Consider the following 24,857-nt stretch of genomic DNA (forward strand, 5'->3'; position numbering starts at 1 on the left):
CCCAGAGGAGGACAGAAGCTAGCTGTGACCGGGTATGGTATCTCGTACTTCTTTAGGTTAGTAATAATTTGAGTAATGCTGGAGTTTTTGCGAAGGAGCTTGATAAATGAACAGCATGTAATGTTTCGACCTATTCGACGTCAGAGGCCCAGCCTACTTTTTCATAGAGAAAACCTGTCACTCTTGATAAAAGGAAGTGTGCTATCAAATCAAATCAAATGTATTGTCACATACACGTGTTTAGCAGATGTTATTGCGGGTGTAGTGAAGTTCTTGTTTCTAGCTCCGACAGTGCACTAATATCTAACAAGTAATATCTAACAATTTCACAACATATTCCCAATTCACACAAATCTAAGTAAAGGAATGGAATTAAGAATATATAAACATATGGACGAGCAATGTCAGAGCAGCATAGACTAAGATACAGTAGAATAGAATACAGTATATACATATGAAATGAGTAATGCAAGATGTGTAAACATTATTAAAGTGACCAGTGTTCCATTTACAAAAGTGTCCAGTGATTTCAAGTCTATATACAGTGCCTTGCAAAAGTATTCATCCCCTTGGCGTTTTTCCTATTTTGTTGCATTAAAACCTGTAATTTAAATGTATTTTTATTTGGATTTCATGTAATGGACATACACAAAATAGTCCAAATTGGTGAAGTGAAATGAAAACAAATTACTTGTTTCAAAAAATTTTAAATAACAGAAAAGTGGCACATGCATATATATTCACCCCCTTTGCTATGAAGCCCCTAAATAAGATCTGGTGCAACCAATTCCACCTGTGTGCAATCTAAGTGTCACATGATCTTAGTATATACAGTTGTAGTTGGAAGTTTACATACACCTTAGCCAAATACATTTAAACTCAGTTTTTCACAATTCCTGACATTTAATCCTAGTAAAAATTCCCTGTTTTAGTTCAGTTAGGATCACCACTTTATTTTAAGAATGTGAAATGTCAGAAAAATAGTAGAGATAATTATTTATTTCAGCTTTTATTTCTTTCATCACATTCCCAGTGGGTCAGAAGTTTACATACACTCAATTACTATTTGGTTGCATTACCTTTAAATTGTTTAACTTGGGTCAAACATTTTGGGTAGCCTTCCACAAGCTTCCGACAATTTCGGGTGAATCTTGTCCATTCCTCTTGACAGAGCTGGTGTAACTGAGTCAGGTTTGTAGGTCTCCTTGCTCGCACACACTTTTTCAGTTCTACCCACACATTTGCTATAGGGTTGAGGTCAGGGCTTTGTGATGGCCACTCCAACACCTTGACTTTGTTGTCCTTAAGCCATTTTGCCACAACTTTGGAAGTATGCTTGGGGTCATTGTCCATTTGGAAGACCCATTTGTGACCAAGCTTTAACTTCCTGACTGATGTCTTGAGATATTGCTTCAATATATCCACGTAATTTTCCTTCACTCATGATGCCATCTATTTTGTGAAGTGCACCAGCCCCTCCTGCAGCAAAGCATCCCCACAACATGATGCTGCCACCCCCGTGCTTCACGGTTGGGATCGTGTTCTTCGGCTTGCAAGCCTCCCCCTTTTTCATCCAAACATAACGCTGGTCATTATGGCCAAACAGTTCTATTTTTGTTTCATCAGACCAGAGAACATTTCACCAAAAATTACAATCTTTGTCCAAATGTGCAGTTGCAAACCGTAGCCTGGCTTCTTCCAGAAGCAGTGGCTTCTTCCTTGCTGAACGGCCTTTCAGGTTATGTCAATATAGGACTCGTTTTACTGTGGATATACTGTACATACTTTTGTTCCTGTTTCCTCCAGCATCATCACAATATCCTTTGCTGTTGTTCTGGGATTGATTTGCACTTTTCGCACCAAAGTACGTTCATCTCTAAGAGACAGAACGCATCTCCTTCCTGAGCGGTATGACGGCTGTGTGGTCCCATGATGTTTATACATGCGTATTATTGTTTGTACAGATGAATGTGGTACCTTCAGTCATTTGTAAATTGCTACCAAGGATGAACCAGACTTGCGGAGGTCTACAAATCTTTTTCTGGCTGATTTATTTTGATTTTCCCACGATGTCAAGCAAACAGGCACTGAGTTTGAAGGTAGGCCTTGAAATACATCCACAGGAACAACTCCAATTGATTCAAATGATGTAAATTAGCCTACCAGAAGCTCCTAAAGCCATGACATAATTTCTGGAATTTTCCAAGTTGTTTAAAGGCACAGTCAACTTAGTGTATGTAAACTTCTCACCCACTGGAATTGTGATACAGTGAATTATAAGTGAAATAATATGTCTGTACACAAAACTTATTTGTGTCATGCACAAAGTAGATGTCCTGACAGACTTGCCAAAACTATAGTTTGTTGACAAGAAATTTGTGGAGTGGTTGAAAAACAAGTTTTAATGACCACAACCTAAGTGTATTTAAACTTCTGACTTCAACTGTATACACCTGTTCTGAAAGGCCCCAGTCTGCAAGTACCATCAAGCAAGCGGCACCGTGTGAAGACCAAGGAGCTCTCCAAACAGGTCAGGGACAAAGTTGTGGAGAAGTACAGATCAGGGTTGGGTTATTAAAAAATATCTGAAATGTTGAAGAACCCACAGAGTTAAATCCATTATTAAAAAATGGAAAGAATATGGCACCACAACAAACCTGCCAAGAGAGGGTCGCCCATCAAAACTCACGGACCAGGCAAGGAGGGCATTAATCAGAGAGGCAACAAAGAGACCAAAGATAACACTGAAGGAGCTGCAAAGCTCCACAGCTAAGATTGGAGTATCTGTCCATAGGACCACTTTAAGCCATACACTCCACAGAGCTGGGCTTTATGGAAGAGTGTCCAGAAAAAAGAAAAAATCTACACTGGAGTTGCTTACCAAGCTCTTAGACTTAACCAAAAAGATTTACCGCTGCATTCGCCGCCAAAGGTGCTTCTACAAAGTATTGACTCAGGGGTGTGAATACTTATGTATTCACCATATTTATGCATTTAATGTTCAATACATTTGCAAAAATGTATTCAAATATTTTTCACTTTGTCATTATGGGGTATTATGAGTAGATGGAAGAGAACATCAATTTCATCCAGGCTGTACACACAACAGAATGTGGAATAATTCAAGGGTATATGAATACTTTCTGAAGGCACTGAACCCAGAGTAGACGCTTGCGGGATACCTTTTATTAAATAAAGGATAAATAAAATAAGCGACTATTGTAAGTACAGTGTGTATTCTGTTAGGTATACTTTGGAAACAGTACTTCAGAATAAAAACAAAAACTATTTTCCTCCCAACTTCTCCAGGTGCAGAGCCGTTTGGCTTGTTCTCCTGCCTCATAAATGGGGAAGAGAGGGAACAGAGTCACAGAGCCGTCTACAGGTGAGATACACCTTTATTATCATCATCACATCATCATTGTCTTGGTCACCATCATCATTGTCTTCGACGTCACCTGCACTATTGCAAATGAGATTTGGCAAGTATTTATACAAAGATACTTATTAAACACATACTTTCAGTATATAGCTGATGTGGGAATTGAACCCATAACTATATCTTAACACTGATTAATAAGCAAAGACCTCTAACCCGTCATACTTACTCAGATGACTTAGGTAATCTTAACCACTAAAGTAATTGACCATTTACACTTTTGCCTTGCTTTGTAGCATTTAGTAATGTGACTTGTAAGTTATGCTCCATGACATATAGATTTGACAGGCCAAATGGGTCTCTTGGTATCAGTAGAGCAGAAAAACCTATGCATAGTTGCATCTTTCCACAAATAGAGTACATTATGCATCCTTTTGATATGTTAAGTAGAAATTGTGCACAAATATTGCATTTTAAAAGACTATTACAGTATATTAAAATTACGTTTTCTTTAATATAGACAAGTCTATACATTGTTCATAAAGTGCCAAAATTCTGCATTTTGGAAGCCATGTTTTTCCGACTTCTAAGAAGATTTCAACCCACTTAATCACAACATTTCTCATAGTTTTCACCATCATTGTAAAGTTAAGGTCAACCCCTGTTACGTGAACTGAAATCTCGTTTTAATATGGTGAAACTATTCCTTTTTAAAGGGATACTGCGAGATTTGGGGATTTACAGTAGCTCTTTATTCTACTTACCTAGTCCGATGAATTCAACATAATTTTTATGTCTCTGCATGCAGTTTGAAGGTAATTGACATTAGCTTATCGTTAGCATAGCTCAATTGCTGGAATTCTCCAGGTACAGTAACCAGCTCCTCTCAAAAGCAGGGAAATATACCTTCTAACTATTCCAAAGCTGGTTGGTTGGTAATTTATAGTCCCATATATAGTAGTTTATATTTGATAAATTCTCACAATACACTTACAAACTATATTGGACAGCTATCTAGCTCAGAACTGAAGCGCTGTCCTGTTGTCACAGCTGGCTGGCTGTGTGGAGAGAGGTTGCACATAGCCTTTTCTTGCACCTACGGCAGATGAATGAAATGTGTATAATTGCATTTAAAACAACTAGAATGTCACGCCCTGACCTTAGTTATCTTTGTTTTCTTTATTATTTTGGTTAGGTCAGGGTGTGCCGAGCGTGGTTTGTTTAGTTTTTGTATTGTCTAGGTGTTTTTGAATGTCTAGGGGTTTTGGTAGTCTAGGTGTTTATGTCTATGGTTGCCTAGATTGGTTCTCAATCAGAGGCAGCTGTTTATTGTTGTCTCTGATTGGGGACCCTATTTATGTAGCCATATTCCTTGGGTAGTTTGTGGGTTCTATGTTTAATTGCCTGTCTGCACTAGCCATATTAGCTTCACGGTTCGTTTTGATAGTTTGTTCAGTGTTCTTTCTTTATTAAAGATGAATGTACGCTTACCACGCTGCACCTTGGTCTCCTATTTATGACGTCCGCGACATAGAATTGAAATATTATAGTTTATATATACTGGTAAAAATACATAGAAAGTGCCAAACGCCCAGCTTTGGAGTAGCTTAAAGGTATTTTTCCATGCTTTTGAGAGGAGCTGTCTAGTGTACCTGTAGACCTCCAGCAATTGTGCTAAGCTTATGATGATCTAATGTAAATTATCTTTAAACAAGCATTGGGCCAGTAACCAAAAGGTTGCTGGTTTGAATCCCCAAGCCGGTAAGTTCTGGAGTCTGGAGTCATAAAAACAATTAAATAAATGTATGTTATTTGGCAGGTCAAGAATCTCCGGAAATCTCCAGACCCCCTGAAAGTTAAAAAACAAAAGAACAATTTTCAATAAATATTGTGTGTTTGACTGATTTGGACACAGAATGTGCAAAACCAACAGGCTGCTCAATACAGGTTGTTTGGTGTATTGTTGGTCTGTGTTCAACAGACCAACAATACAGTGAAATTCATGGAAGTACTACCACAGAAATGTCTCAATTTGTTGAGCCTTTTACCATTACTTGTAACTTCATCATATATTTGAACAGTATAAGACAAGTGATCATTCATGTACTGTCATGCAACCCTCTGTTTGCAAAACAATAGATGAACTTCTTGATTCTACCATCCCTTTAGCGGGATAATTGTCACCAACAACCGCTGAATTGCATAGCACCACATTCAAATAATATTACTACAAATATTTATATTCATTAAATCACAAGTGCAATATAGCAAAACACAGCTTAGCATTTTGTTAATCCACCTGTCATGTCGGATTTTGAAAATATGCTTTACAGCGAAAGCAATCCAAGCGTTTGTGTGAGTTTATCGATCGCTCGACAAAACATTATGAACACCTAGCATCAAGTAGCTTGGTCATGAAAATCACCAAAAGCAATCAAATTAATTGTTTACCTTTGATGATCTTCGGATGTTTTCACTCACGAGACTCCCAGTTACACTATAAATGTTCCTTTTGTTCCGTAAAGATTATTTTTATGTCCAAAATACCTCCGTTTGTTTGGCGCGTTATGTTCAGAAATCCACAGGAAAGAGCGGTCACGACAATGCAGACAAATTCCAAATAGTATCCGTAATGTCCACAGAAACATGTTAATAATAATCAATCCTCAGGTTGTTTTTAAAATATATAATCGATAATATATCAACCGCAATTGTCTTTTGCAGTAGGAGAGGGAAATGGCTGCCCACACTGCTGGCACCCAGCCATACAATGACGTGATGTTATCTTTCTCGCTCATTTTTCAAAATAAAAGCCTGAAACTCTGTCTAAAGACTGTTGACACCTTGAGGAAGCGATAGGAAAAGGAATCTGATTGATATCCCTTTAAATGGAGCAAAGGCAGGCTATGCAACATGGAGTTTTCAAAATAGAAGCCACTTCCTGGTTTGATTTTCCTCAGGGTTTCCCCTGAAATATCAGTTCTGTTATACTCACAGACAATATTTTTGACAGTTTTGGAAACTTTAGTGTTTTCTATCCTAATCTGTCAATTATATGCATATTCTAGCATCTGGTCCTGAGAAATAGGCCGTTTACTTTGGGAACGTTATTTTTCCAAACAAAGTGCCCCCCTAGCTTCAAGATGTTTTAAAACACGCTTATATTTTGGGTTATGATGGGGTATGACAGTTGAAATAAGCTCATGACGCAAGTTATATTCTTCAAGAATCAATGGGTATACAACTGCATAATTAATTGAAAAGTTAAAAAATGTATGTAGCAACTGCAGATTGCCCCTTTAAGGAAGACAAATATTAAACAGTTTGATCCTGATAACCAAATGATTCAAGTACATGACATTGTAAGTACAGGAATATTTCTTAACTATGGTGTTTATAAGCAGTTCAGTAGAAGCAGTTCAGTAGAATATCTGTGAATCTTCTAAGCTGAGTGCTCTGTATCTGTTACCAGCCAAAGTACACAGATGTGGACTTGAACGTTACATCATAAAAAAAATGACTCTGTAAGCATGAACAGGTTCTAAAATCTGACTTGTTGTTATATCTGGCTGCTTGTCCCTGTTTCTGTGACGACAACAGGTTTGTCCCTCGCCATGATGATGAGCTGGAGTTGGAGGTGGATGACCCTGTACTGGTGGAGGTACAAGCAGAGGATTACTGGTACGAAGGCTATAACATGCGTACAGGCACCTGCGGCATCTTCCCTGCTTACTACGCCATAGAGGTCGCCAAGGAGCCAGAGAGCTTCAAAGGTGCAGTGCTTTGATCCCTGCTTATTTACACAGTGCTAAAATGCTAAATGCGTATTTGTATCTCTTTAAAGGGGCAATCTGTAGTTCAAACAATAACAAAGCCAACACCCAGCCACTGATTTGGTTAACAGGGATGGGACTGGAGAATATTTACAATTAAAATGTTTACACAGTGGAGTAAAACAAGCTGATAGTTAAAAACTAAGCTAATGAGAATGTATAAGTTATATTCTTCAAGAATCAATTGGCCTACAGTATATCATTACATTACAAGTCTAAAAATAGATGTAACAACTTCATATTGCCTCTTTAAGGAAAACAAATATTAAATTGTTTGATCCTCATAACCAAATGATTCAAGCACATGACATTGTAAGTAAGGTCATATTTTTTTTAACCTTTACTTAACCAGAAGGGAAGACCCCCATGAAATGAACAAAAATGAATGGCAACATATTGCCATTGGGCGAAACATATACACAATCGCAAATACCACCACAGTTGATTCAAAGCTTATAGCAACTGGCATATGGCAAATGCCAAGTGTCATACAGAAAAAATCCCAAAGATGGCGAGTTCACGCCACCATAAATGTTAATATTGCAAATGGACATGAAGTCAAGACCCAAGGGCGAAATTTTGAAAATGTTTTAAAAAATACAACTCCTAAAAAAGTGCTTTCTGGACCGTTTTTCGAAAAAATGTTTTTTTGTGTGTTAATAATACATATATAACAACGATATGAACATACCTTTGAATTATAAGGCCTATGTTTTGTCCATTTACAATATATGACCATAGGAAGTCAAAAGTCAATGAACCATCTCCAAAAGTCATAAGAAATGTCCAAATCCCATACATAAGTATTGAAAGTGCCAAATCAGGATGTTATGTCCATTTGCCATATATGATCATAGGAAGTTGGTTTACGAACCCAAAAGTCAGTGGAACCATGTCCAAATGGCATAAGAAATGTCAAAATGCCATATATAAGTATTGAAAGTACCAAATAAGATGTTATGTCAATTTACCATATATGATCATAGGAAGTCAACTTCCGAACCCAAAAGTCTGTGAACCATGTCCAAATGGCATTTATACTGACCAAATGATATATATCACTATGTTAATTAACCTCTTGATTCTAGCCATCCCGGATCCGGGATCGTGAATACAGCCTCAAGCTCATAACGCAACGTTAACTATTCATGAAAATCGCAAATGAAATGAAATAAATATGCTAGCTCTCAAGCTTAGCCTTTTGTTAACAACACTGTCATCTCAGATTTTCAAAATATGCTTTTCAACCATAGAAAAGCAAGCATTTGTGTAAGATTATTGATAGCTAGCGTAGCATTTAGCGTAGCATTCAGCATGCAACATTTTCACAAAAACAAGAAAAGCATTCAAATAAAATAATTTACCTTTGAAGAACTTCAGATGTTTTCAATGAGGAGACTCTCAGTTAGATAGCAAATGTTCAGTTTTTCCAAAAAGATTATTTGTTTAGGACAAATCACTCCGTTTTGTTCATCACGTTTAGCTACGAAAAAAACCTGTATCCAGGAGTGTAATTATCCCCGCAGCTCATTAGCATAACACAACGTTAACTATTCATGAAAATCGCAAATGAAATGAAATAAATATGCTAGCTCTCAAGCTTAGCCTTTTGTTAACAACACTGTCATCTCAGATTTTCAAAATATGCTTTTCAACCATAGCAAAACAAGCATTTGTGTAACAGTATTGATAGCTAGCGTAGCATTTAGCGTTAGCATTGAGCAGGCAACATTTTCACAAAAACAAGAAAAGCATTCAAAGAAAATAATTTCAAATCAAATCAAATTTATTTATATAGCCCTTCGTACATCAGTTGATATCTCAAAGTGCTGTACAGAAACCCAGCCTAAAACCCCAAACAGCAAGCAATGCAGGTGTAGAAGCACGGTGGCTAGGACATTTGCAATTTACCTTTGAAGAACTTCGGATGTTTTCAATGAGGAGACTCTCAGTTAGATAGCAAATGTTCAGTTGTCCAAAAAGATTCTTTGTGTAGGAGAAATCGCTCCGTTTTGTACATCACGTTTGGCTACCAAAAAAAAAACGAAAATTCAGTCATCAAAATGCCGAACTTTTTTCCAAATTAACTCCATAATATCGACTGAAACATGGTAAACGTTGTTTAGAATCAATCCTCAAGGTGTTTTTCACATATTTCTTCGATGATATATCGTTCGTGGAAGTCTCCTCTCTCCCCTCAATCACATGGATCAATGCGTGCAGCTTGGAGATTACGCCCCAATTTAGACAAAGGACACCGGGCGGAACCCAGGTAAATATAGTCTCTTATGGCCAATCTTCCAATGATATGCCTACAAATATGTTAAAATGCTGCAGACAACTTGGGGAAACGACAGAAAGGGCAGGCTCATTCCTGGCGTACTCACAGCCATATAAGGAGACAATGGAAAACAGAGCCTCAAAAATTCTGCTCATTTCCTGTTTGAAGTTTCATCTTGGTTTCGCCTGTAGCATGAGTTCTGTGGCACTCACAGATAATATCTTTGCAGTTTTGGAAACGTCAGAGTGTTTTCTTTCCAAAGCTGTCAATTATATGCATAGTCGAGCATCTTTTCGTGACAAAATATTGCGCTTAAAACGGGCACGTTTTTTTATCCATAAATTAAAAGAGCGCCCCCTATATCCAAGAAGTTAAGCCCCAAATCAACCTAGAAGGTCTATTTATCATATTTGAAAAGAGAGAAGTGTGACTGTTGTTTTTTAAAAAGATTTTTTGAAAACATCCAAAATGACCCCTATTAGATGGGCACGGGTGCTCCCTACCCAGCTGTGGACCCCTTGCACCCCTCTAAAGGCATTAAAAGGCATTTAAAAACATTGCTCCTAGTAACCCGTTCCGAACACCAGGTGCATTGCTGTCCACTTGCAATGTCTTACAATGGGCATTTACCATCACGAATTTGATTTGCAGAAATGCCCAATTGACAGGCCCGTTGAACTTGGGATGGCCGGGCAGTGATAGTGGTTCCTCTCCATCGCTTGTGTTGATTTCATCATGTCCATTTAGTGATGGCCCTCATTAAAAACTTTGCAAATGTACTGTCCATTAGCAATGTCTTTCAATGGGCATTTACCATCACGAATGTGACATGCTCTAATATATTGCAGAAATGCCCAATTGACTGGCCCGTTGAACTTGGGATGGCAGTGATAGTGGTTCCTCTCCATCGCTCGTTGGTGTTGATTTCAGCATGTCAATTTGGTGATGGTTTATCACTGTTTAAACTTATTGCAAACGGACAAAAGTCAGCCATCAAGTCAGCATCCATCAGTCAATAAGATATCATTTTGACACCAAACTGATACATACTGACACCAAACCCACTTAGTCTAACATGTTTAGAAGCCAACTATCACATATTTCATAGCAGGCCCAAAATTCACAGCGCCTTCTGTTTAAACCACAATAAAAATTTAAAACACGTTAAATTCTAGCTGTGGGTCCAGTTCTGACATTATGTGTAGGCCTACCCCGAATCCCAACTTTCGGCTCGATAGGTCCGGATGCCGAGCAGTGACCTTTTAATTAGTGCTGAAAATCCACTTTTTCCGGGCGTTGCTATGGAGTCCCTGAATGAGCTTTTGAACAGAAACTTTAGGTTCCTTCTCTATGGCCCGAGGTGGTTTCAATGCACCTAGACTTGTGACACATTTTCTAAATGTCATCATTTTCGAGATGGTCAAAATGAAGTCATTGCAAATATACAAGGCTGTTTCTCGGCCTGAGAACCTTCTAGAGCCACATAACTCACTGTGCACTATCGACTTAAGCTCTAGACCATGTTTCTAAAGTTTTAGAGCTCTAGGTTTGATGGTTCTTTGATAGTTTGAACGCAGGTAACTATTGCAGTGTGTCTGTAAGCCCCACACTGTGTTACTCCATCCTGGCTATCTGTGTGTGTGAGTTTTTCTTGGATATCTGATGGGAGAAATGACTGATTTACTGTTCATGAGGGTTGCCTAATCACACATATGAAGTTTTGCAAAATGTGACCATTTAACCCTTCGAAACAGCCCCTATGACCCCAAGATATTATTCTGACACCAAACTGATACAGACTGACACCAAACCCACTTTGTCCAAATTGTTTAGAAGCCAACGGTCACATATTTTAGAGCAGGCCCAAAATTCACAGCGCCTTCTGTTTAAACCATAATAAAAACTTAAAACACGTAGTTACATTCTAGCTGCGGGTCCAGTTCCAACATTATGTGTAGGTCTAGCTGAGGCGACCCCGAATCCCAAGTTTTGGCTTGATAGGTCATTCGGAGCCCGAGCAGCGACCTTAATTAGTTCTGAGAATTCACTTTTTCTGGGCGTTGCTACGGGGTCCCTGACAGAGCACAGAAACTTTAGGGTCCGTCTCTATGGGCCAAGGCGGTTTCAATGCACCTAGTCTTGAGACGCTGGGACTTTTCTAAATGTCATCATTTTTGAGATAGTCAAAATGAATTGAAGTCATTGCAAATGTACAAGGCTGTTTCTCTGCCTGGGAACCTTCTAGAGCCACATAACTCACCGTGCACGGTCGACTTAAACTCTAGAACATGTATATAAAGTTTCAGAGCTCTAGGCTTGACAGGTCTTTGGTAGTTCGAACGCAGGTAACTATTGCAGGGTCGGTGTGTCTATTAGCCCCACACTGTGTCACTCCCCATTGACTGTGTGATTTCAGAAAATCACAAATCATGTAGAGCTCCAAAACCCATCTTAACTGATTCATCTGAGCACGCTGCAACTGGATCTATAACGTTTTTGGGGAAAAAACATTTCTTTAACTATCCCCAATTGTACATTGTATGATTTCTCGTAACTTACGACAGATAACTGTCTGGTTCTTTTTTTCCTGACACCGTAGGCTCATGTACTTTGACGTGAAGTGGTCAAATTAGTGCTCTATGACCATTTTTTACCTTTAATCCCAGAAAATGGGCCTTAACTCAGAAAGCGTTGAGGCCTCGACGCCATCTTGTTTCTGGGCTAAAAGCCCATTTGGCCAAACCTGTGCTCACCAAGTTTCATCTTCAAAGTCTTTTCCATTTAGGAGAAATGGCCATGTCACTTTGGTGATGTTTTGTGCATTTGCAATAAGCAGCCAATTACTATCTGGTGGAATTTTCCAGAACAGCGGAGACATTACCAAAAATTTTGCATTTTATAAAACGGAGACCAAATGTCCGAGAGACTTCATTTGATGACTTCCCGGAAGATCTGTCCCTGGGGCACGGCCTGAGGCCATCGGCCTATTTTACAAACATTTGCGGAGGTCTAGTAAGGGACTGTACATTTGCAATATGGAGATCCTCATCAATCATACAGCAAATGCAATTGGCGTCTCTTATGTAGGAAAAGCCCATTGAGACCCAGAGTCTCTTTATCAAGGGAAACCTGGCCAAGAAGGCAGCAACAATCAATACATGACATAATTACAACATACAACAATACAACACATCAACATGATCCAGCCATAAAAAAAGCATTTACACACCTCTGTAACAGTCTCCCATCAATATTTGAAATTCATTCAGTGGCACTAACATATTTAGATTAAGCATGGGTTGTAGAATATTCCATGCATCTGGTGCACAAGAAGATAAAGCAGTCTTGCCTAACACTGTGAATGTCCTGGGGACTTTAAAACCTCTTAGAGCTACCCCCCTACTTTTTTCCATTTCCGCCTGAAGACATACCCAAATCTAACTGCCTGTAGCTCAGGCACAGAACCAAGGATATGCATATTCTTGGTACCATTTGAAAGAAAACACTCTGAAGTTTGTGTAAATGTGAATTGAATGTAGGAGAATATAACACAATAGATCTGGTTTAGATAATACAATGAAAAAAAACATATGTTTTTTCTTTTTATTGTTGTATCATCATCTATAAAATGAACAAGATGAAACAAAAATTCAGATAGGATGATGGGGACAATTTCGGTGAAAAACATTAGGGCAACAGTACTTGTGCAAAGTTTCAGAATGATAACTTCGAAAATGTGACCCAGGTGTACCACACAAGTAGCCCAAATGTACCCAAGTGGCCAAATTGGTGAAGTTATACATTTTGAATGGAATAACTATATACAAAATACCAAAATGGTATTCTAACACCCCCCCCCCCATAAAATAGAGAAAAAACATGAAGAAAAAAAATATAGACATTTACAAAATAACACTTAACACTCAATATTTGGAAGACCCTCAGTCCTCTACACACAATATTATGCTGCTGATGCCTGGGCAGATGAACACCACCGCTCATCCTGTTTTAGCAAGCGATCTTTTTAACATCATACAAAGTAAGAAATGGTGAAATAATAAGTACATAAACACACATTAACAAGGAATATGAATACTTACAGATGTCAAATGATTAGTTACAGGATGGTGAAGGATGGAATGTTGCTTACCTCGAGGAAAGTTAAGTGGTTGCTAGTTACTAAGCTGCAATATACAAAAACAGGTTAGGATAAATCTTTATGCGGTCCATGACAGATATTGATGGTACAATTATTCTCTACATGATATATTGCATTTGTCATTAGAAACCAGGAAATGGCAGAGATATTTCTACATATTGCGCCTTTAAATGTACTGTAGCATCCATATTTCATATTTCTCTCTCTCTCCTTCCCCCCCTCCCCCACACAGTGAAGAGCAGTGACTGGGTAGACAGGTACCACATGAAATTCCTGGGCTCGGTCCAAGTACCCTACCACAAAGGCAACGATGTTCTGTGTGCAGCTATGCAGAAGGTATGGGCGGTGCTGTGCATTTTCTTGTGAAAGAAAGAGTGAGAGGGTAGAAAGAGTATGAGAGAGATGTCATCTGGCACATTACCAAAGAAGACCATAAACTTTAACTGAGAGGGGGGGAGAGACAGATGGATGAAGAGACAAATGGAGTGAGTAGGAAGATGGGAAATAATTGGGGAGAAAATATTATTGAAAATAGTGTGTTATTACACCAGGATTGGGGTTGGAATTCAGAATCTAATTCAAAGTCTATATCCTGCAGGGTGTGGGCAAATAAAACAAAATTAAAATTTAAGAATAGAATTGGAATTAAAAGAGCAATTCGCATCTCAATTCAGAATTGACCCCAACCCTGTATTACACAAACAAGCATTGACAGGAGAAGAATCTGAGATTACAAATTAGAAAGGTTAGGAGAGGAAATCATTAAAACAAGGTAGAAAATAAAAGAAGACAGAGGCAGGTTGAAAAGAGGTATTAGCCATTGCTCATAGCTACACTACATAACCGAAAGTATGTGTACACCTGCTTGTCAAACATCCCATTCCAAAATCATGGGCATTAATATGGAGTTGGTCCCCCCTCGGCTGCTATAACAGCCTCCACTCTTCTGGGAACCTTTATTTAACTTGGCATTAGTGAGGTTGAACAGTGATGTTGGGCGATAAGGCCTGGCTTGCAGTCGGCATTCTAATTCATCCCAAAGGTTTTTGATGGGGTTGTGGTTAGGTCTCTGTGAAGGCCATTCAAGTTCTTCCACACCGATCTCGACAAACCATTTCTGTATGGACCTTGCTTTGGGCACGGGGGCATTGTCATGCCGAAACAGGGAAGAGAAGGACATTCTCCAAAATGTTGCCACAAAGTTGGAAGCACAGAATCGTCTAGAATGTCAATGTTTGCTGTACCATTAAAATGTCCCTTCACTGGAACTATGGGGCCTAGCCTGAACCATGAAAAACAGCCAGAGATCATTATTTCTCCTCCATAAACCTTTACAGTTGGCACTATGCATTGGGGCAGGTAGCATTCTCCTGGCATCCAGGTAGCGTTCTCCTGAAACATCATTCATCACTCCAGAGAACACATTTCCACTGCTCCAGAGTCCAATGGTGGCGAGCTTCATTCCACTCCAGCTGATGCTTGGCATTGCGCATGGTGATCTTAGGCTTGTGTGCGGCTGCTCGCCCATGGAAACCCATTTCATGAAGCTCTTGTGCAGGCGTTGCTTCCAGAGGACAGACACTTTTTACACTCAACAGTCCCGTTCTGTGAGCTTGTGTGGCCTACCACTTCGCGGCTGAGACGTTGTTGCTCCTAGATGTTCCCACTTTACAATAATAGCACTTACAGTTGACCGGGGCAGCCCTAGCAGGGCAGAAATTTATCAAACTGACTTGTTTGAAAGGTGGCATCCTATGATGGTGCCACGTTGAAAGTCACTGAGCTCTTCAGTAAGGCCATTCTACTGCCAATGTTTTGTTTATGGTCAGCAACGGGTGTGGTTCAAATAGCTGAATCCACTCATTTTAAGGGGTATCCACATACTTTTGTATATATAGTGTATACTTCTAGCTGAGATGCCACTAGAATTTTAAGACTAATAACCCACCTCTTTTCTATGTCTCCTTTCCCAGTTCACATTTTAAATTCCAATTATAGAATAATAATATACCTAAACCAGGCCTGACATTTCAGCTGCTGCTTTTTTCAAGGGATGATGATGCTGTTTTGATTGCCACCAGATTGCCACCAATAGGAGGATGACAGTGCAGTATAACCCACCTTCGTCTTGTATCCTTGAGATCAATGTGAAAGGCGTGAAGCTCCTAGTCCAGGATGACTACTATGCCTCTGACAAAGTAAGACTTTCACACTAAAATACACACATTGTACACATACACGCACACACACACCACACAAACAGGACAGGTACACAGACAGACACTCAGATTTATGCACACACACGTACACACTCTACACATGTATTTGCATCACACACACTTCTTCAGGCACACCTTCAGCGCATGTTAGAAAGACAGCAGTTGAGTTTGGACCAAAGTACGACGACAAGACTAGATACATGGAGGCTTTTTAATCAAACCTCTGACCAGCAAGATCACACTAGGGGAATATTCCCAGTAAAGAAGGTTGATAACACTCCAGTGTGGGCACTAAAGTGTATTGCAGTCCACACATAATAATCCAGTTGTATTGTATAGAGGAGTGTGAGAATTTAAATCTGGCAATAGCGGTGCCCACCTAAACTGAAGTCAAGCTATGTAACCATCAGTGGTTTCTTTGTTGACATTAAGGCTATGATTTGTTTAAATATCTAATTGACCAATCATGAAGTTCACTAGCTACAGCTCCTACAGATGATGTGGTGTAAGCAGATAGCTAATTACATGACAAAACACAGTTGTTGACATGGAGAGTAGATACTTTTTTTTACCCCCAACACCTGTTTTTCAGAGCCATAGAATTTGGTCAAATGAGGTTTGTACCAAAGAATTAGGATGCATTCATACTGTATGTAGTGTGCATTTCATTGTGACATCACAGTTGCCCAATGTTTACTGACCCCCCTTAAAAAAATGCAGTGGAATGGTCCTATGGTCCCAGACAATATGCTTATTTTGAGCCCAAAATGAAGAAAGTCAGTCCAAAATTTAAGGACGTCTGTCTGTCTGTCTCATCACAGAGTAACCAGTGCAGCCACTTCTTCCAGTTGAAGAATGTTTCCTTCTGTGGATATCACCCTAAGAACAACAAGTAAGTACCTGCACCAGGATGACATTTTGTCAGTCATGCTCACCATATTCAAATAAAAATGTGCTTTTTGGGAGAGTCGTTATGCAGGCAGTGGAGGAAATTGAGAAAGAGAATCACTTTGGGAACCTTCCATTGTAAAATCTGCATTTATACATTTCAAAATTATTTTACTCCCGGAACCTGGTTCCCCCTTGGGGTTCACTCCTCTTACCCCTGTATTTTTTTTACCTATGTGTGGTTTGTATGGTTTCCCCTTAGGTACTTTGGCTTCATCACAAAACACCCAGCTGACCAGAGATTTGCCTGTCATGTGTTTGTGTCTGAAGATTCTACTAAACCCCTGGCAGAGTCTGTTGGGTGAGGGTTGAGAACTTTATATATATCATGTCACTCTTTTGCTCTTTGTCCTTCGCTTTTATATTGTCAGAGGATTCAAGCGGTTCTTAGCCATAGTGGGCCAATTACAACCAACATTGAGCACTGTCTCAACATGAGGCGATCTCTCGTTAAACCACCAAAATGCTCTAAATTCACCAGAACAACTGATCTCATTTGCAACCACAATTGGCCAATATATTATCGCTCCCTAAAGCTGATGTCAGTGTTTAAAGGGCAATAGCACTTTGGGATTTGGCCCCGTTGATATGGGTCTTTCTTGGGTTTGTCTTTGTCATTCAATCACAACAAACAAGTGCAGTAATGAATATATCCAGTAAGCTAGCTTTGAAGTTGAGGACTTTAAAACAAATTGTATTGGTCACCTACACATATTTTGCAGATGTTATCACGGGTGTAGCAAAATGCTTATGTTCCTAGCTCTGACAGAATAGTAATACCTAAAGATACAAAACAATACCAGTAAAACTGAAACAGAAGAAGAAAGTAATATAGAAATATTATAGTGAGCAATGTCGGAATCCAGAATATAATTATGTATGTACAGTGCACAGACTTTTTCCACATTTTTGTTACGCTACAGCCTTATTGTAAAATGTATTGAAAAAAATATATCCTTATCAATCTACACACAATACCCCATAATGACAAAGCAAAAACAGGTTAAAAAAACAACAACAAAAAAATGTATATTTAAAAAATGAAGTATCAAATTTACATAAGTATTCAGACACTTTACTCAGTACTTTGTTGACGCGCCTTAAGCAGCGATTACAGCCTTGAGTCTTCTTGGGTATGAGGCTACAAGCTTGACACACCTGTATTTGGGGAGTTTCTCCCATTCTTCTCTGCAGATCCCCTCAAGCTGTGTCAGGTTGGATGGGGAGTGTCGCTGCATAGCTATTTTCAGGTCTCTCCAGATATGTTTGATCGGGTTCAAGTCTGGGCTCTGGCTGGGCCACTCAAGGACATTCAGATACTTGTCTCGAAACCACTCCTGCGTTGTCTTGGCTGTGTGCTTAGGGTTGTTGTGCTGCTGGAAGGTGAAGCTTCGCCCCAGTCTGAGGTCCTGTACTTTGCTCCATTCCTCTATCCCTCAAACCTGACTAGCCTACCAGTCCTTGCCACTGAAAAAACATCCCCACAGCATCCCCACAGCCACCACCAAGCTTAACTTTGGAGTTGGTGCCAGGTTTCCTCCAGATGTGACGCTTGGCATTCAGGCCAAAGAGTTCAATCTTGATTTCATCAGACCAGAGAATCTTGTTTCTCATGGTTGGAGAGTCGTTTGGGTGCCTTTTTGGCAAACTCCAAGCGGGCTGTCGTGCCTTTTACCGAGGAGTGGCTTCCATCTGGCCACTCTACCATAAAGGCCTGATTGGTGGAGTGCTGCAGAGATGGTTGTCCTTCTGGAAGGTTCTCCCATCTCCACAGAAGAACTCTGGAGCTCTGTCAAAGTGACCAACAGGTTCTTGTTCACCTCCCTGACAAAGCCCTTCTCCCACGATTGCTCATTTTGGCCAGGTCGGACAGTCTAGGAAGAGTCCTGGTGGTTCCAAAGATTGATGGAGGCCACTGTGTTCTTGGCAACCTTCAATGCTGCATATATTTTTTGGTACACTTTCCCAGATATGTGCCTAAACACAATCCTGTCTCAGAGTTCTATGGACATTTCCCTCGACCTCATGGCTTGGTTGTTGCTCTGACATGCACTGTCAACTATACCTTATACAGTATAGACAGGTGTGTGCCTATCCAAATCATGTCCATTCAATTGAATTTACCACAGGTTGACTCAAATCAAGGTGTAGAAACAAGTCTCATAGCAAAGGGAGGCTGAAGAAATTCGGCTTGGCGACTAAGATCCTCACAAACTTCTACAGACGCACCATTAAGAGCATTCTGCCGGCTATATCACCGTCTGGTAAGTTAACTGCACCATCCACAGCCACAGGGCTCTCCAAAGGGCAGTCAGCCCAACGCATCACCGGGGGCACAATACCTGCCCTCCATGACATCTACAGTAGCCGGTGTCACAGTAGGTCAAGTAGACCATCAAGGACCTCAGCCACCCCAGCCATGGCCTGTTCAACACGCTACCATCTAAAAGGGGGAGACAGTACAGGTGCATCAAGAGAGACTGAAAAAAATGTTCTATCTCCAGGCCATCAGACTGTTAAATACTCACCACTAGCTGGCCTCTGCCCAGTACCCCACCATCTACACACAATAGCCCATAATGACAAAGCAAAAACAGGTCTTTGGAAATTTTAGCAAATTTATTAAAAATAAAAACTGAAATAACTTATATATACTGTCGGTGTGGTTGGACCATTTCAGGTCCTCAGTGATCTGCACACTGTGGAACTTGAAGCTTTTGAACCTCTCCACTGTGGCTCGTTGATGTGGATGGAGGCTGCGGAGGACGCACCCCTGTGGGGCCCCTGTGTTGAGGATCAGCGTGGCAAAGGTTTTTGTGAGCTTACTGATGATCTTGGAGTGCACTATGGTGTTGGTGTACGTCACTGGGGCCGAGTTCCCTCCTATTCTAAAATAAAATTGTCAAAAACCCCAGCCATAGACTGTTCACTCTGCTACCACATGGCAAGCGGTACCGGGGAGCCATGTTTGGGCCCAAAAGGCTCCTGAACAGCTTCCACCCCCAAGCCATAAGACTGCTGAACAGTTAATCAAATGGCTACCCAGACTATTTGCATTGACCCTCTCTTGCACTGACTCTATGCACACTCACTGGACTCTACCCTAACATACTTACACGTATAGTGTAACACACACATACTTTACACTCACACACGCACACACTTTCAGTCTTCATATACACTGCTGCTACTCTGTTCATTATGTTTCCTGATTGCCTAGTCACTTTTACCTCTACATACACATACATATTACCTCAACTACCTCATACTCCTGAACATTGACTTGGTACCGGTATGCCTTGTATAAAGCCTCGTTATTGTTATTTATTGTTACTATTTATTTGATTTTTTTGCAAATGTTCTTACTTTTTAACTATGCATTGTTGGGAAATGGCTCATAAGTAAGCATTTCACAGTAAAGTCTGCACCTGCTGTATTCAGCGCATGTGAAAAATACAATTTGATTTAAAGGCAGAGTTCAGTACAGTAGAGTGGAGTTCAGTACAGTCTGTACTCTACTGTACTATAGCATACTGTACTCTACTGTACAGCAAACACGAGTAGAGTATAGTACAGTACAGGAAAGTAGAGAAGAGTTCAGGATAGTAGAGTTCAGTGCATTACTCTACTGTACTCTAATGTACTGAACTATATTGCACTGTACTCTAATGTACTGAACTATACACTACCGTACTCTACTGTACAGTAAGTACAGTCAAGTATAGTTCAGTACAGTAGAGGAAAGTAGAGTTCAGTACAGTATAGTTCACTTCAGTACAGTACTGTATTCTACTGTACTGAACTATACTCTACTTTCCTGAACTATACGCTGCTCGATTTTACTGTACTCAAGTTTCTTAAAATTCATTGGGTCTATATTCTAACAATAAGTGTTTGTTATTAATTACCAGCCTTCCTATTTTCAATGTTCCTGATATTTCATTGGGCCAAGAGTAGAGAACCTAAACGCAACTGTCTGGCATCTAACTGAAACAGTAACAACATCATGTCAACTAATCTGCTAGTTTATTATAGAGTTTTTGGTTGCAAGTAAGTGTTTTAACACGCAGATTCATGTAATCTCCTGTTAGTAGTGTTTTAAGAAATCCAGCGCTAAATTCTGCCTGTTGGTTGCAATTGGCCCAGTACACTCAGAGGCCAGTTTATTAGGTATACCACCCCGTTCACAAAAATGGTTCGCACCTAGACAGTGAGTCACATGGCTTACTTTATAAAGCAGGTCAACAGGCATTGAGTCATTCAGTCACTGTTCAATTGAATGTTCGAGTGGGAAAAACGAGTGACCTACGCTACTTTGAGCGTGGTATGATCGTCGCTTCCAGGCGCGCCGGTTCCAGTATCTCAAAAACTGCAGGCCTCCTGGGCTTTTCACGCACAAGTGTCTATGCTTTACTGAGAATGGTGTGACAAAGATAAAACACCCAGTGAGCGGCAGTGCTGTGGGCGAAAACTGCTCATTGATGAGAGAGGTTGAAGGAGAATGGCAAGAATCGTGCAAGCTAACAGGAGGGCCACAGGCATATAACGGTGGAGTACAACAGTGGTGTGCAGAACGGCATCTCGATACGCACAAGTTGTCAGTCCTTGTCACGGATGGGTTATTGCAGCATACAACCATACCCTATCGGGTTCCAATCCTAACAGCTAAAAACAAGAGCACACGCGATCACCAACACTGGACAATTGAGGAATGGAAAAACATCACCTGGTGCAATGAAACCCGGTTCCTGTTGCATCATGCTGATGGCAGTCAGGATTTGGCATAAGCAGCATGAGTCCATGGCCCCATCCTGCCTGGTGTCAACGGTACAGGCTGGTAGCAGTGGTACAATGGTGTGTGGAATGTTTTCGTGGCACACGCTAGGTCCATTGATACCAATTGAGCAATGTTTCCATGCCTCAAAGAATTAAGGCTGTTCTGGAGGTAAAGGGGCTCCGACCCGGTACTGAATGGGTGAACCTAATAAACTGTATGTTTCTGTAGAGAGTTGTCATACCTGTCAGGTAAGGAACTGAGTGATTGAATAACCTTTATTTTTTATTAACTACCCCCCGGATCTTTTCTCCCCTCTTGTCTCTTCTACAGGAAAGCGTTCCAGTTGTACTATAAGGAATTTGTAGATTGCTCCTGTCCGACAGAGGATATTTACCTGGAATAGCACCCACCCCGCCTTCCACCACAACCCTGTACATTACAGTGTATCATAACATAATGTTGCATGACAGAGAAAACAATTCTAACAAATGTGAACTAATAAATTTGACAAAAAGATGAAGGAGAGAGAGAAAGAAGGAGAGGTACTGGTGTCTAATGTTTGTCCAAAGATTTTAAACAGTATGAAGATTGAACAAGTAATTGATCGAAACATAGTGGAGATGTTGAAGAGGGGGTCCCAAAATATGTAAAATGGGGTCACTGATGAGGAAGATAATGTGCCACTAAAGCACAATGCTCAGATCATAGTGACCATGGGCCTCATTTATAAACGTTGCGTAGGCACAAAATAAGGCGTACACCACTATCTAAGCAAACTTTGGGATTTCTAAAAAGCGGGAGAATGAGCGGTTTTCCATGGACACTTTGACACATATGTATGCACATAAACTGGAGAAATGAAAAACTGTGACTCCGATGGCAGAAGGATGAAACTCGAGAAATGCTTTGAAATTGATACCAATGTGTAAAATAAATTGAAATATTACCCCCCACGTGTTATATATGAAGAGTTCTCTGGAGTACACACAAAAAACATGATTTAGGATAATAAATACAAACAGAGATATCTGTTTTTGCAAAATAATCCCTCAAATATGTTCTACAGTTTAATCGGGAATCATATTTAATTGGATCTGTAATTATTAAACAATACTTGCATGTTATGAAATGTATTCTCTTAAATAATAAGGTGAACAGTAGGACAAATTATGTTTAAACTGATGCCGTTTTCAATGCCTCAGTTGGGTAGATACCAGTGCACAGTTTCATATGTTCGTTGCACAGAACTGTCAATGTGATAATGGCCCTGTCATTGTCAGTTACAATCAGGGTAATTACCACACCTAAAGGTGTTACACAATTGGGTGGCTTTGACAATCAAATGGGTGGGTATATTGCAATTACAATGCTTAATGACTCACAATGGCTGCTTTGGCACTGTTGGAAGATTTGGCGAATGGAAGAATTCGGAGAGAGCGAATTTTCAGAGACCAGACAGATTTACTGGAAAATGATGAAGAGTGGCTTATTAGCCGGTTCCGATTACCGAGAGCTGTTCTCTTGGATCTCTGTGCTGTAGTAGGCCCAGCTTTACAGAGAAGCACCCGCAGAAACCAAGCCGTGCCTGTCCCACATCAACTCCTTGGCAACATCGTTAATAGCGTCGATGGTGTCTCTTCGCGTTTGCAGGACTGCATCTGTGAGGAAATGGCCACTGGAGGGTTGTGATGCATGAGGTACAGTGGAGACGCTGAGGCTGGGCGCACTCAGCTCCTGCTCAGCTGTAGCGCCACCGACCCCACAGGGACAAACGGCGACTAAAAACAATCGAAAATGTCACAATTGTTTGTGTAAATAAATAAAGTATTTGGTCAATAACAAAGGTTTCTCTCAATACTTTGTTATATACCCTTTGTTGGCAATGACAGAGGTCAAACGTTTTCTGTAAGTCTTCACAAGATTTTCACACAGTGTTGCTGGTATTTTGGCCCATTGTTCCCTGCAGATCTCCTCTAGAGCAATGATGTTTTGGGGCTGTTACTGGGCAACACGGACTTTCAACTCCCTCCAAAGATTTTGTATGGGGTTGAGATCTGGAGACTGGCTAGGCCACTCCAGGACCTTGAAACGCTTCTTACGAAGCCACTCCTTTGTTGCCAGGGTGGTGTTTGGGATCATTGTCATGCTGAAAGACCCAGCCACGTTTCATCTTCATTGCCCTTGCTGATGGAAGGAGGTTTTCACTCAAAATCTCACGATACATGGCCCCATTCATTCTTTCCTTTACACGGATCAGTCGTCCTGGTCCCTTTGCAGAAAAACAGCCCCAAAGCATGATGTTTCCACCCCCATGCTTCACAGTAGGTATGGTGTTCTTTGGATGCAACTCAGCATTCTTTGTCCTCCAAAAGTTATATTTTGGTTTCATCTGACCATATGACATTCTCCCAATCTTCTTCTGGATCATCCAAATGCTCTCTAGCAAACTTCAGACAGGCCTGGACATGTACTGGCTTAAGCAGGGGGACACGTCTGGCACTGCAGGATTTGAGTCCCTGGCGGCGTAGTGTGTTACTGATGGTAGGCTTTGTTACTTTGGTCCCAGCTCTCTGCAGGTCATTCACTAGGTCCCCCCGTATGGTTCTGGGATTTTTGCTCACCGTTCTTGTGATCATTTTGACCCCACGGGGTGAGATCTTGCGTGGAGCCCCAGATTGAGGGAGATTATCAGTGGTCTTGTATGTCTTCCATTTCCTAATAATTGCTCCCATAGTTGATTTCTTCAAACCAAGCTGCTTACCTATTGCAGATTTAGTCTTCCCAGCCTGGTGCAGGTCTACAATTTTGTTTCTGGTGTCCTTTGACAGCTCTTTGGTCTTGGCCATAGTGGAGTTTGGAGTGTGACTATTTGAGGTTGTGGACAGGTGTCTTTTACACTGATAACAAGTTCAAACAGGTGTCATTAATACAGGTAACAAGTGGAGGACAGAGGAGCATCTTAAAGAAGAAGTTACAGGTCTGTGAGAGCCAGAAATCTTGCTTGTTTGTAGGTGACCAAATACTTATTTTCCACCATAATTTGCAAATAAATTCATTAAAAATCCTACAATGTGATTTTCTGGATTTTTTTTCTTCTAATTTTGTCTGTCATAGTTGAAGTGTACCTATGATGAAAATTACAGGCCTCTCTCATCTTTTTAAGTGGGGGAACTTGCACAATAGGTGGCTGACTAAATACTTTTTTGCCCCACTGTACCTGGATCATCCGGTGCGTCTTGCATGTCCGTGTCCCCCTCCGTC

General features: G+C 40.4%; 1 protein-coding gene across 2 annotated transcripts in view; it reads left to right on the top strand.

Moving 5' to 3' along the window:
- LOC112248953 (C-Jun-amino-terminal kinase-interacting protein 1) overlaps positions 1-23,495 on the top strand; it is a 125,898-nt gene extending 102,403 nt beyond the window's left edge. For both annotated transcript variants that reach the window (XM_042320842.1, XM_042320843.1), the window contains 7 exons: positions 3,310-3,385; positions 6,980-7,152; positions 13,885-13,988; positions 15,734-15,850; positions 16,693-16,763; positions 17,022-17,120; positions 21,927-23,495. In XM_042320842.1, the coding sequence (XP_042176776.1) occupies positions 3,310-3,385; positions 6,980-7,152; positions 13,885-13,988; positions 15,734-15,850; positions 16,693-16,763; positions 17,022-17,120; positions 21,927-21,999 (713 nt within the window). In that variant the 3' untranslated portion in view covers positions 22,000-23,495. The remainder of the gene's footprint in view (positions 1-3,309; positions 3,386-6,979; positions 7,153-13,884; positions 13,989-15,733; positions 15,851-16,692; positions 16,764-17,021; positions 17,121-21,926) is intronic.
- Positions 23,496-24,857: the final 1,362 nt, after the last annotated feature.

This window comes from Oncorhynchus tshawytscha, linkage group LG04, assembly GCF_018296145.1.
Source record: "Oncorhynchus tshawytscha isolate Ot180627B linkage group LG04, Otsh_v2.0, whole genome shotgun sequence".
In the NCBI taxonomy this organism is placed as follows: Eukaryota; Metazoa; Chordata; class Actinopteri; order Salmoniformes; family Salmonidae; genus Oncorhynchus; species Oncorhynchus tshawytscha.